Source organism: Scardinius erythrophthalmus (genome assembly GCF_964197995.2).
Source record: "Scardinius erythrophthalmus genome assembly, chromosome: 10".
In the NCBI taxonomy this organism is placed as follows: Eukaryota; Metazoa; Chordata; class Actinopteri; order Cypriniformes; family Leuciscidae; genus Scardinius; species Scardinius erythrophthalmus.
Window position 1 is genome coordinate 28,721,583 of NC_138230.1, and position 14,908 is coordinate 28,736,490.

A 14,908-nucleotide genomic window follows, 5' to 3' on the forward strand; every position below is an offset into this window, starting at 1 on the left:
AATGGCTCCCGTTTAGGGGGCTTTATATTTTATTTTCTTTAAGTCTTTTAGTTTTGTTTCGTCTTCGAACTTCAGCCGACAACTTCAACTCAAAGGAAAAGACTCTGTTGAAAATCCCGCGGCGCGCGCTCCTCTTCATTGAGGACGTGCACGAGCACTGCGTCTGAGGAAATTCCTGGCTCCATGGGACCTAGGAAGTCCTCATCTCCGTTTTATTTTCTTTACTAAGTTTTATTTTCATATTCGTTACTCCCTCCACAAAGGGAACCGAACTCTGAATCATGTTTCTGGCCACTTCACGTTTCAGTGAACCTTTAAACTGCGCGCGAGTCTACGCGCCCCGAAGACACGAGGAAACACGCCCCGCTCTTAAAGGAGCTCTTCTTCAGCAAATACAAAGAGAACCATGTGCCATGCAAGTATCGATTATTGAATTGAACTTACAATGTGATTTCTTTGTTGTCTCTTACGGGTTACTGTCTGTGATTTTTGCCATGCTGAGATCATCTCGGTGATCTCTCTCATCCTGAAACTTTAGTTTCACTTTCCCCCATCCTTCTCTCTCTCTCATCCACTCTCTCTTAACCCTTTTCTGGCATTCTATCTTTTTCTAACTCTGATCATTTTATTCTCTCTCACTGTTATTCGTTATCTTGTATTGTTTAACTGTATTTTATGTACATAGACATATAATCCGTGTGTATTGTGTAGTTTGATATATTCCTTAGTTCGATGTATTGGTCCAATTATTAAATTCCATATGCCCTTGACTGACTCTGATTTAATTGCCCATGTTACTTAGTCCCTGAAATGTTCGATCTTAGCTATATGCTTTATCTTGGTAGGCTACGATTTAAGTAACCTAATTTTAGTCTACAGACACCGAGAGTGTCTTTTCAAGGCCTGGAAAAGATACTCTTTCTCGTGTTTGTAAGAAGGATAATTTTCCTTGAGAGTTAATCTTACGTACAATCTGTTCGCTGGACAAACAGATTGTTTGATAACTAAATTAATTCCATTAAAGTTATCCCATAACTTCGAGCTGAAATAAGAACAATTGATGTATTAATGACGAACCATAACATAACCCGTTATGGTAATCGTTCATATAGCTATCAATCTAGTTCAGCTGCGATAAATTAATGTAACTGTAACATACAAAATATTAATCATATTCATGATTAATTATTAAAATTCCCTATGGATCATTTGAGCTAATATTAATATTAAGGTATTACCCATTGTTTTTACAAACTATGAGCACACACTATAGAAATGTGATATGTAACACATATTACTTTTGTAATGGTCTTGCTGGTATGATACCAGCACTCAAAATATAACATATCATGCTCGGATCAAGCAAACCAGCAACCAGTATCCCATACTGGTCCCAGTGTGCAAAACAAAACTTATGCTGGAGACCAGCAATGCTGGATATTTTAGCAGAGGCCATGGAAAAGATATATAGTGATATTTGTATATATCTGAGAAATTAATACAAAATATATTGCATTTTATACTAATAATAAATGACTACAAGTTAAAAGTTTTATATTGTGCTGTAATTTTTGATTCATGGTCATATGCTTCATGGGATGAGTAGTTCATTCCCTCTTAAACACATACTTTAGTGACACGGATTGTCATTCACTACGTTCAGTCACTTTGATGACTGACTAAGTAAAATTTACAATGTCTGATAGACAATGTTGAAGTGACGTTTCACTCATAGTTACTGCAGGCAGAAAACAAAAGAATAGGAAGTATCATCAGCAAAACTTGAAATGGCTCAGCAATTTATTGCAGAAGTACTGAACGCAATCAAACATTAGTGTCACTGTCATTTAATGGTGGATCTGGTGAAGAAGCTGTCAGCGATAAAAATGTTGCTTTGGAAGATGTTGAAAATGATAGTTTTGACAATATGTTTGAGATGGTGAATATGAGCCAGATGCTGAATGTACTGGAAAAGAGCTCTGATTAGGACAGTGATGATGTTATAAAACATCTTCTCAAACTGAAACCTTCCAAGCTCCATAAAGTAACAAAAAATGTGTATTTTATTCTTCTGTAATTGTTACTCTAAAATCAGGAGAGTTTTATATTATCACGACAGGTAGAGATCCAGGTCGCTAAAGGCACAAATATGTAATGATTGGCGAAACATTCATACATTTAAAGGTTAAACTAATTACATAGTCCTGTACCTTTCTACCGATTTTTTTCTTTTTTAATTCAATGTTATGAGGTTGTGATTAATCTCAGAGCTAGTTTGTTTGTTAGAATGTGTTCACATGTAAATGGGGAAAATGAATATGAAAATACTTCCAGAACAATGATAAAGTGTACGATCACTGTAGCGTCCCATTAGCGAGGAATGCAATGTGTCTGCAGTGTCTTTGCTTTTTTCTAGTTGACTTGTGGCATACGTAACCATTTCACAAGATGGCGATTTCGTATGAATTGGTAAGATTTGATTTGTATGAAAACACACTATTTTGTAAGCAAAATGATCCACATCTAAACCTAGCCGTCACTGGGGTGTAAGCAGATCGTACAAAAACATACAAATGAGATCATACGAATTAGCAACCAATGAGCCAAAACGTAAAATAGTTATGAATTGCCGTGGAAGTGTGTTGTCACACCTGGATCCCATTGACTGCCCGCACACAAGCCAACGAGACTGTGCCTCGGGACACGCCGCAGTAAAAAACAATTACATCCAGGCCGTTTATACAACCCTCCTGCTAACATCCTGAACACACACATATTAACAAACTGAAAAAACATGCTCTAACACAAAGTTTTGAGTTACATGATGTATTGTTCAAAACTTTAATCCAATTTTAATACTTCTGTGACAAGCAGTTCCCTGCATAGGGTAAACAGGCTGTATTATGGCTCACAATTTTTTCCCAAACTCTGCATCTGGCTGTGTTTAGCGCAAAGAGGTGATGTTTTTAACAGACTTCTGTCACATGTTAAAGGTGCCGAGAGGACCTTTGAATCTATGCAAGCTTTTACTAAACTTTTTTAATGCACTGCAGATGCTGATGGCGGCTAATAACCGTGTGCCAGAGGATAATATATCTGGTAAAGCACAAGCTGCAATGCTGTGCCAATTTGTCTAAGATGAAGACCATGGTCCAGGACTGCCATAAAACTCATCAACTCTGCAAAATTTAATGGCTACGTATTTATTCATGCTGACAATGAATAAAAGCAAGACGACTAGGTGAGGGTGGGAACGGCAAAATCATATATATCAGTTTACAACGTATATATAACAAAGTTATTAAAAAAATGGGTTTATAATATATAATATTATATTATTATCTAGAAATTACCATTTTTAATAAAAATAATGAAATACTTGAAATTAAATTAAAAGGATAGTTCACCCAAAAATGAAAATGTTGTCATCATTTACTCACCATCATGTTGTTCCAAGCCTGAGTTTCTTTTTTCTATTGAACACAAAAGATATTTTATAGAATGCTGGTAACCAGACAGTTGACGGTAGCCATTGACTTTCATAGTAGTATTTTTTACTGTCAACTGTTTGATATTCAAAACATTCTTTAAAATATCTTCTTTTGTGTTCAGCAGAAAAAAGAAACTCATAAGTTTAGAACAACTTGAGGATGTACAGCCTAAGTGATGACAAAATATTTACATTTTTGTGTTAACTATCCCTTGAAAATGAAATGAAATACTTCCAAATTAAATGTATTTGATTTTCTTTCTGTTTTTAAGTGGAACTTGCTAGAAGCAAACCTAAACTTAGATGTATTCATAACAAATGAATTACACATCTGTCATCAGTGCATATACAATTTTTAAACATATACAACAGTTTAAAACTAATATTATAAAACATATAGTTCTGACTGTAATTTTTGATTGGATAAGTGAGTCACATTAGCTTGTGACACATTAACTTAACATTAAAATAGCATAAGTTGTTCAGTAACCACAAACAACTAAATTTTGCATTGTGCCAAATAATCACACTGTTCACCATGGTCTTAACTTATTTGGAACATGCTCTGAATTTTTCACATTGCTCTGTGTTTCTGTTGCCCTCACATGTAAATATCATAAAGCAGTCCTGCCCTCTGATTTGTGCATATATACCAAGAAGCTGTATAGCTAAATTTCAACCAGATGACACATATACTGTGCCTGTATGTAACGCCTTGCCATTGTTTGAAACATCATATTCAAATTCACACACGCAAAACTGTTTTACGTGTTAGTTCTCTGGTCTGCCCCCTCTCCACCTATGGTACATACAACTCTAACTCATTTAATTTTTGGCAAAAAAGGCTTGGGTCTTGCCTGCTAGCTTTACAAGCTGTTAGAATCGTAGAAGCCATCTTGTAAATGACCAATTAAATGAGAAGAGATCACGAGAGACTGCATACCTGCCCGGAAGGAGCCATAAAACCCTAATGGGGGGGGGGGGGGGGGGGGGTGAGTTGGCCCCTGGCAAACACTGCTGAAGATAATTACAGCAGGGGAATTATCTCCCCTATTCCTTCCTCTTATGTCACAGAAACTTACTGAACCAAATTCACCAAGTTTTTTCCTCCTTCTTCTCATGTTTTACATTTATCAGTTTTGCAGTTATATACAAAGTGGGTTGTTACTTATGAAGTTGGGGTATAGTTGACAAACCTGGGTTGTTGTATTCAGCCAAATCATCAGACTTTTGTAAGCTGTAGTCCTGAGTGTTTGAATCTTTTACATTTGTGTGTGTGTGTGTGTGTGTGTGTGTGTGTGTGTAGGATTTACAATTTTCACTCAGAAACTACAAGTAAATATCACAAATATCACAAAGAAACAGCAGCAAGTAACCTATTGTATTAAATGTGAAATTTTAATTTAGAAAGGCTGAAATTTTCTTGTAAAAAAGTACTCTAATAATATTTTATAATATTTACAGTTTCGAACAATAATTTCTTTCTTTCTTTTTTTTACAATGAAGATGAAATTTTATGCAATTTTAAGGATACAAGTGGTATTTTCTGTCTTGTGGGAAGTGCTATGGATTAAACTGTGTCAGCCCCAATTCCCAAATGAATGTGGAAAATAAACTACAATGAAGATGAAATTTTATGCAATTTTAAGGATACAAGTGGTATTTTCTGTCTTGTGGGAAGTGCTATGGATTAAACTGTGTCAGCCCCAATTCCCTAATGAATGTGGAAAATAAAGGTAAAACAAATAAATAATAATTTATATCAATTGTAATTCATATAATAATTCTTGATTCAGGTCATTATACTGTTGATAATAACAAAAGAGCACACAGTACCATAGTGAATGTGTTGTAGAAACATTAGGAACAGTTCACTTAGACTAATGTTAAAAGCATTATCAAATGAGGCTTTTCTCTCAACCAAGAAAAGTGTTTCTGATTTCAGTTTTTTATCGTGTTACTTGCTTAATTTAGAAATTGCTTCAAGAAAGGAACAGATAAAAATGCATTGCGATGTCTCACTTCATTGAAGCCTATATCGTTTTTTAACATATTATGGTACTAAAAGATCATATGAAATTTGTGCTGTTCACAGAAATCTTGTGTCTGTTTGGCTGAGCTTAACAAAGTGTCAATTATACAGCAACAACAACAACAACAACACAATTATTAATAATAAAATATTTACAATTGTTTTAGATAAAGTATTGCATGTCACGTTGCTTAAAATGTCATGTCAATTAGTGTTCAGGAACAACAAAAGAACGGAACATGGCCAGTAGATCTACAGGAACTACATTTGAGGAATCATTATTGCTGGCAAAACTAAAATAGAGTGGGACTCAAATTTTTAAGACAACTCTGAAGATAAGTAGAGTTGTCAAAGCTGTAGTCTAGTACAGTGGTACTCAAAACCTGGTCCTGGAGGAATCTCCTGGAGGAATCGGCAGTAAAATCAAAAGGAGAAATAAAAAATGTGCAGTGCCGTGGTAGTCCAGGACCAGTACATGTTCTGATAAAAACTTGTGTAAGTACCTCTTCCATTGTCCTTATCAATAAAAGCTGAGATATAGGCTACCTAGATTTGCATTTCCTGATGGAAAAGGCAGCAAAATAAAAAAGTAACATGATGGGTAGAAAGGTTGTAAAAACAAAACAAAAAAAGAGTCGGTGGATATAAAATGTCTACATAGGTTTGCTGTTTTTTGTGATGTAAAAAAAAAAAAAGATAAAGATAAACCATATCAGAACTTGTCGCTGAAAACCAGATTGGCATATTTCAGAGAAAAAAATAAGTATATAAAAACTTGGAATTTTAAACTGCATAAGAATGCACACCCTACTTAGTTTAAGCACCCTTTGATTTTAAGCACTCAGTCAGTGTGAATCAGCTTGGCATCTTGACTTTGGAATAACTCTTATTTGCAAAAACATTCCATATCTGTTGAATTGTGAGGGCAGTGCACGGCCTTCTTCAAGTCCCCCTCACAGATTATGTTTTTAATTTATCTTTGTTGATTTAGATGTGTTTTGGATCCTTCTCATGCTGAATGGTGAAAGTTCTATTCATTTTCAGCTTTCAAGCAGACGCCATAAGGTTCTGTGGCAAAATCGACAGGTACAGCTGTTCAGGATTCCAGCTAAAGAAAAGCAGCCTTAGAACAAGATGCTGCCACCACCATGCCTCACTGTGGTTATAGTGTTCTTTTGCTGTGCTGTGCTGTTTTTGTGACAAACATACCTTTTATCATTTTGTCCAAAAAAGTTACATCGTGGTCATTTAGGCGAGCTTGGATGTTTTGTTTTTGTCTGAAAAGTCTTGCGTTTTGCAACCCTGCCCCATAGACCAGAAAGATAGTGAATACTGGAGAAAGTTGTCAAACGTAGGGAGCAAACAGTACCTGCCAGACAGAGCTGCAATTCTTTTAATGCTGTTGTAGGCCTCTTCTCAGCCTCACTGACTGGTTTGCTCTTTGGAGTTAATCAGAGTCAGGTGTTAATCATTAAGACGGGTGTGTACTATTTCACATAAAATAGCATTGCTTGATTATAAGTTCATTCTGAACAATCAATTATGAAAGGTTTTTTTCCCCTATGAAATGGGTCACTTTTTTAGTGCCATTCCATAGTTTGGGTTCGGGCCAAACTCCAAGCTCAGAGCCCTCCCTCTGGAAAGCACGCCAAATACGCATTAAACTTTACTCCCTCTAATTGTATGTAAGTGTGAACTTGTGAAATCAACAAAAGAATGGCTTCACCAAATAAAGAATAATGTTTTGAAATGGTCCAGGCCAAACCTGAATCCTATAGAAAATCTATAAGGACACCTGAAGACAGCTGTGCAAGGAGATGTACTCGCAATAAGCAGATTTGGAACATTTTTGCAAAGAAGAGTGGGGAAATATCATGAAGTCAAGATGTGCCATGCTGGTAGACTCCTATCAAGAATGAGTGCTGAAATCAAATTAAAAGGGGGCTTCAAATAAGTATTAGTTCAGGAACATGCACACTCATGCAGTTAGTTATTCCAAATTATTATTTATTTATATATTTTTCCCTCTGAAATGTGTCACTGGTTTTAAAGGGATTGCATAGGTTATATTTGTTAATTAACTAAACTAAAATGTATAAGCTCTTTATTTCATTTTTTACATCACAAATACCAGCTGTTATAACAGGGTGTATACACTTTTTATATCCACTGTAGGCTAAAAAGGGAGAGAAAGGTTGATAGATATATGCAGTGAAGACTGTAAAATGATGTAGCAACAAAAATACCAATCATAATTTGGTATGCAAATGCTACAGTGACATTACCGTTTGCTTGATTTTCAATGTGTAACAATGAAAGGGATGAACAATGAAAAACTTAAATCTTAAATTAGTGGAAAAGTATAAAGATTTAATGTCTGTACAATAAGTAGTTCAAGCTGAATTCATTTCTTAAACTTGGGTAGAAGAAAAATATAATGTGTAAGTGATATCAGTACAAGCACCATATTCACACTTATGAAAACAGTTACAATGCTTTCATCAATCATCACTGAAACAGGCCTTGCTTTTAAGGTTGTATGGTTGAGTGGTTACAGCAGTTTAACATTAAACATCCATAATTCTTGCACATATAACAAAGCGCATCCCTGAGCCAGAGCCGGATTAACGCAAAGGCAAACTAGGCACGTGCCTAGGGCCCGATTGGCGGGATGGGGCCCAGACAGAGGGACAAAAAAAAAAAAAAAAAAAGTACAAATGTCCTATCTACAATTTATTTCAATATTTATTAATTCACTATAAATAGTGACGATGTTTATCTTAACCATAGACTGTTACATTACTGCAGTTAAACCAATTAATGTGTGCCGGCTTCTGAAAGTATGTGTAACGAACGCATCCATCAGATGCTGCGAGGCTAAAGCCTAATAAGCACACAAAGAAGCACAGCTCATAATGCAGGTGTGAGAGTTGTCGTCATCTATTTTGGAGTGATTGCAATGTATTCTAAATATAAACTTGTACTGTAGATCAGCGTCATTTCTGGAAAAATCATTCACCGCTTTATTACGAGTTTAAAAGAGCGCGAGCGTCATTAACGTGCCCAGACGCGACGCTTTGAATTTGCGCGTACAATGAATAACATCGCGTCGGGAGCTGACTAGTAAAAAAGCTACAAAATTAAAAGACAAGACGTCTGTATTCTAAGTTAAAAAGCCAACACACTACAACATTTTGAAATGTTTCAAATAGTCTAAAGGATCTCATATATATGGGTCTATCTTCTAAATTCTGCTGATGATTAGATTCCTGACATTACGCCAATAATTTCACTTTATATATTTTTTTTCTGCTCAGTAGCGATCGTGTCTTTCTCTTCCACTTGATTTGTGTATAGCATATTTAAGGTAGCAATGCAATATAAAAGCACTTATGCTCATCTACTGAAGTGGGATTCTGGAACTGTGAATAAATTGAATAAAACAGCAAAATAACAACAACAACAATAACATCTTCATTAAACAAAAAAGAGATTACCGTAGATAAAGTTTGATTAATATGTACAGTACCGGTAAAAGTCTGGACCCATTACTATTTTTAATGTTTTTGAAAGAAGTTTATTATTATGCTCTACAAGCCTGCATTTATTTGATCAAAAATACAGAAAAAAATATATATGTGTTAAATATATAAAAAGTGATAGTGAAGACTTTTTTAAAACAACTCTTTAATAATCAAAAATCCTGAAAAAAAGTATCACAGGTTATAAAATAAATATTAAGCACCATTTCTAACATTTGATAATAAATCAGAATGATCACGTGGCACTAAATTCAGCTTTGCATCACAGAAATATAAAGTATAGTAAAATAGAAAACCATTATTTTAAATTTTAATAATATTTCACTTTATTATTTTTCTGTTTTTTTGATCAAATAAATCCAGGCTTGATGAGCATAAGAGACTTCTTTCAAAAACATTAAAAATAGTAATGTGTCCAAACTTATGTACTGTGTAAGTAAAAATATACTGCTTTTAAAATTAAATGTTGTATAAATAAAAAGGTTAGGAATCATATTTGTTTCAAGTGTTTTTTTATTGGGGGTGGGGGGCCTCCAACATGAATTTTGCCTAGGGCCTCCTAATGTCTAGAACCGGCTCTGCCCTGAGCTCTGCTTCATTACAATAATCTTATGCCTCTCTGCACCTTTAAACAACAGGGATTCCTGTTGTAGGATTCCAAAATCAGGTGTAGTCAGATGTTTAGCTTTCTTCTAAAAAAAAAATAGAAAAAATGCCATCTTTACTTTTTTTATAAATTAATATAAATGTCCTTTAGAGTTTAAATAAAATACTAAAGTTAATAGTTAAATGTAAATTAAATACAACATCAAGAGCCGCTTTGCCCGTCACACCTAGTCCTACTCCTTTATTGACTATAGATCATTAAAATGATTTAAAAAAAATCACTCAGTATGCAAATAGATATTAGAAAGAATACCACAATGCAGTAAGCAAATATTACAATGGCATTATTGTTTGTTAGATTTAACAAATAGTCAGTGGGCGATTTTTTTCTTTTTGTAAGACAATCTCTATGCTGAAAATGGCATATGAATGACCATAGAACACTAAAGTTTTTTCATCTTGCATATGAATGTCTATTGATGAAGAAAGCTTTTGGCCTGCATTTACCAGCAAGGGCACAACAAGCCACAACTTGACCCCCTGATGCTACCTTGAAAAATCACGTACAGCAAACAAACACTTACATTCAAAGTGGTTTTGTTTTGCCTTTTATTTGCAACACAGGCATAGAATTCAGTTCAAAGGTGGTGTAAAGTATCTGATTACTGATTGGTCAGTCTGTGGATATTGCTCAGTTTACATTGAGAACACACAGCAAACAACACAACGTAACAAAACAGGCTACATAGACAAAATAGAGACAGGGTGGCAGCCTTGTTTTTGTAAACAGAGTGAAGTTACACATTCTCACTGCAAAGAGGAGGAGCTCTGTCAAGCTCCACCCTTTAAAGGGAAAGCAATTATATACCCGCATTAGTGCATGCAAAAACACTGATCACCTTGGTTAATGAAGCTAAGAGGGCACTGCACCCTCATCATGAATGCTTCAGGCAAAGATGGAAGAAAGGTGAGTTACAAGGAGAATAGACACTCTGGGAAACCATGGACACAGATTTACAGACATTGCAACTGAGGTTGCTCTACCTTAACTTGTAACCATTTAAATGAATTATAATAGACAATTCAATAGTACGCACACTGTTTGGATTAATCCATTTTTTGGTCAAAGAACCATCATTCTCTATTTTTGGCTCTTATCTCTATCAAATCCAGAGTAATGCTTTTAGCTGACCTGAATTCGGAAGTCAGAAATGTGTTTACTTTGAATCTAGTCACTGCCGAGGTCTTAGTTTATTCTACCTCATTGATTAAGAAATGCTGCTTACTGTGTCCTAGAAACAAATAGGACTTTAGCAACAGTATCAAACTGATTCCACCAACTGGCCTTTTACACATAAGCCGAGGGATCCATCCAATCATCTGACATCACAAACTGTTTAGCACATTCTCATGACTGTAAAATACCTCCATCCCTAGCTTCCTTCAGGACGTATATTTATATTCCCATACGTCAAGGGCAGCAGGGACCATGTTGCAGGTGTTAATGTTCTTTTTGAAAATTGACATTTCCATACTCCGCAAATCTCCAAACAAACTAGTTACAAAAATTAGTCAAGTGAGATAAATGGCCAGATCTTAGAAATTAGTTGGCCTCAAGGGATTCCAGAAACTGTGCAAATAATATCCACTGGAAACTGCCACTTTGAGTTATTCCAAATGTCACTCAGTGATATTCCTCCTAATGACCATGGGAACTGCCAATCCATTAATGTAATGATTAAACTGCAGCTCATTGGAAGGGACCTGAGCCATAGATTTTGTTCATCTGTAAGCATTGCTGCTCAAGTTGATCCAGTAACTTGTCCACAGAGTCCTCTTTGTTCTCCAGCTTGAGATACCTCCTGGCGCTTCCGAGGTCTAGCCGAGGCCAGCTGCGGTGCCTCTGCTCTTCCACAGGTATAAGGTCATGGGTTGTAACGCCAACTCCAACCATGTTCACACACACCTCTGAGCTGGATTGCCCTGGAAGCAGTCTATGGTGACCCATAGAAGACACAGTCTTGTACTCTGGATGAAACAGATCCCTGGGTGGTATATGTGGTTTAGTCCTGTGGCTCATGCTATAGGAGCGTCTGGGTGGGATGGAGAAGATCTCACAGTCCTCCCCACCTAGTGTGGACATAGAGGATGTGGTCATACAGTTGCTGAGTCCAAAGTGACTTTCTTGCCGCAGATCCAGTGCAGAGGTGGCCCCCTGTTCCTCTGGGCAAAACATCTCTTTGCTGTTGTTGCAAGAGTTGGAGGACTGAATAGAGGGGGAAGAGGAAGAGTCCTGATGATGAAGAACCTCAGTGTGCACTGTGTCTTGCTGCTGAATGCTATCCTCCTCATCCATGCTCTTCACTTGGAGTAGAGGCTCCGAACTGGACATTTCATTCAGGCAGAGGATGTTCAGGTGGGCTGCAGGCAAACTGCTGACCCATTGGTAGTGCCTGGCAAGAGAGTTCACCTGCAAGAGGTCAGCCGAAGGCATGGCTGCAGACACAGAACAAATGACGCTCCGCATCTGAGCCAGAAGCATTTGAGTTTCCCTGTCCCGATTCTCATAGAGTACTGTATTGGCACAAATAAGTATGAAAAGTCCCACTCCCATTATGACAGGTCCTAGAAGTTTCATCCTTTCACTATGAACCAGACTTGCTGCAGAAAGCAGTCCTTTGGACGCTATTCCCCATCCTGATGCGGTTCCAGAGGATCCTTCCTCTTCTGTGTCCACTGATAATCGATGAGCCCTGTATGGCCAGTAGCCCGCCACGGCAAGTGCAGTGCCAACAACAACAACCACCACCCCAAGCACCAGAAAGGCACCTGGCATGGAACGGATACGCAGCTTTCCCTGGATTACACATTCCTTCTTTCTCCTGGAGTGAAGACTGAAACGTGGCAGGCGTTGACGGGAAGGTGTGCCTGACGTCCGGCCGCAGGACTTCTGAGTCCTCATGGCATAAACTGGTCTGTAATGATCCCTTATGGGAATCTGTAAAGGTGAGGATGAAAGGGGATATCAAGGTTGAGGTCAAGTGGCGACATGCATTCAGTACTTTATTCAAGTCAAGAGAATTTTAGACTTTTTGAATTTTACTCTTGGCATTAACATGCAATCACCATGATCTGATCAAACAGATCAAATCATTAGCCAATAAGGACACGGCATGTTTACATTTGTTTACATTAAGTGGCCTCTGTATCTGGATAACCAATCATATTTCCCACACAATATTTATTTCTGTGGCGCATTTGAAAGGCAGAAGCTTCAAATGGCTTTGTAGCGTAAAACAAATGTCACTTTAGCCTCTATCAATGACAGAGCACACAGCACAGAATTTGTGTGATTTATTCAAGTCAAGTCAAGTCAAGTCATCTTCATTTATATAGCGCTTTAAACAATCTAAATTGTTTCAAAGCAGCTTTACAGAGATAAACGTATAATTTAAGGTAACTGACAAGAGATTGTTTTGGCTTTATAGCGGTTCTTTAATAAAGTTATTTTCCAGCTAAAGTTAGTTTTGATTGATTCGCTTCCGTCGCAACGATCATTTGTTATTAAATTAAGGGCCGCTAAGACGATACCATTCTCTCTACACAGACTTTAAACGCGAACCTGTGATAAACGCTGATGGCGTTCACATGCGCATTAAGAATTGGTTCTATAGTTATGTGCGTTTGAATATATTTGCGCAGGTTTGGAATTCCCTAGAAGCCTAAAAGTACTGGGCTTTCCTTATAAATTTTTTTTACAGAATTTTATTTTATTTTATCACTTTCCCGACAATGCTTTATCTCTCCATAGGGAGAGACTAATTGGCACTTCAGCACTGCGTTGTCATCGGGTCAAGGCGAAGGTCCTTCGTCAGATCTGGATCCAGCAGGCTGCGGGAAAACCTTGGGATAAACAAAGACACTAAAATTAGTGTAGATGCCATTCTTCTTATGATGTAACGAGTACATCAGGATTTATGGGAAGTGTTCCCGGTTCCGGCTGACCTAATCTATGCATCCTAACATTGAATTATAGAAGTCTATAATGCATTATGTGAAAGCTAGGTCAAAGAGATGTGTCTTTAATCTTGCTTTGAATTGACAGAGTGTGTCTGCTTCCTGGACAATGGTAGGAAGACTGTTCCAAAGTTTACCGCCTGCAGTCGATTTTGATATTCTAGGTATTATCAACTGGCCGGAATTTTGAGATTGCAATAGACGTGAAGGACTATAATGCGTTAAGAGCTCGCTCAAGTACTGCAGAGCTAAACCATTTAGTGCTTTGTAAGTAATCAGCAATATTTTACGATGTTTAAGGCCCTTTCACACCGGATGCGTAACGAAAAAGCGAATAGTTCGTGTGCAAATAGTTCGCGTCAAAACCCATCACATGAGCCGCGTAAACACGGTCTCTATCTCTATCTCTGACGATTAGCTTTCTATCCCAAATGTAGTTTAGCCTGCTAGCCTACACAGCACAGGACTATACAACAACTAAAACTATCACACAACATACTCACAGTCGTGATAACCGAGTTGGTTGGCAATGCTACGCCACACAATCATTGTCCTTGTAGTATATGATTGGCTGAAGTCTTTTCTGTCGCCGCAAAAGGAAAAAAAAATCGACATCGAAACGGAAAAAAAAAAAAAGTCGTTTTTTCGCCGCAGCACAGTCGCGTTCGGTGTGAAAGCACCCATTACACAAACAGCTGATCAAAAAATAAAACCATCGCGCGAATTATTCGTGCGTAAAAATCGCGTCCAGTCTGAAAGGGCCTTTAATAGGGAGCCAATGCAGTGTGGACAGAACCGGGCTAATATGGTCATACTTCCTGGTTCTGGTAAGAACTCGAGCTGCTGTGTTTTGAACCAGCTGTAGTTTGTTTATTAAGCGTGCAGGGCAACCACCCAGTAGAGCATTACAATAATCTAGCCTTGAGGTCATGAACGCATGAACTAATTGTTCCGCATTTGTCAATGAGAGCATATGGCGTAATTTAGATATATTTTTAAGATGGAAAAATACGGTTTTACAGATACTAGACACGTGACTTTCAAATGAAAGGTTGGTATCAAAGAGCACACCCAGGTTCCTAACCGATGACGAAGACTTAACAGAGCAGCCATCAAGTGTTAGACAGTATTCTAGGTTATTATGTGAGGACGTTTTTTGTCCAATAATTAGAATCTCTGTTTTTTCAGAATTTAGTAGTAGGAAATTACGAGTCATCCAGT

General features: G+C 37.2%; 1 protein-coding gene across 1 annotated transcript; it reads right to left on the reverse strand.

Moving 5' to 3' along the window:
- Positions 1-10,274: 10,274 nt before the first annotated feature.
- tmem200b (transmembrane protein 200B) lies at positions 10,275-13,573 on the reverse strand. The gene is made up of 2 exons (XM_081376485.1): positions 13,453-13,573; positions 10,275-12,668 (listed from the first exon to the last, which is right to left on the reverse strand). The coding sequence occupies exon 2, from the start codon at positions 12,630-12,632 to the stop codon at positions 11,421-11,423; it is 1,212 nt and encodes a 403-aa protein (XP_081232611.1). The 5' UTR covers positions 12,633-12,668; positions 13,453-13,573; the 3' UTR covers positions 10,275-11,420.
- Between the last annotated feature and the right edge of the window lie 1,335 nt (positions 13,574-14,908).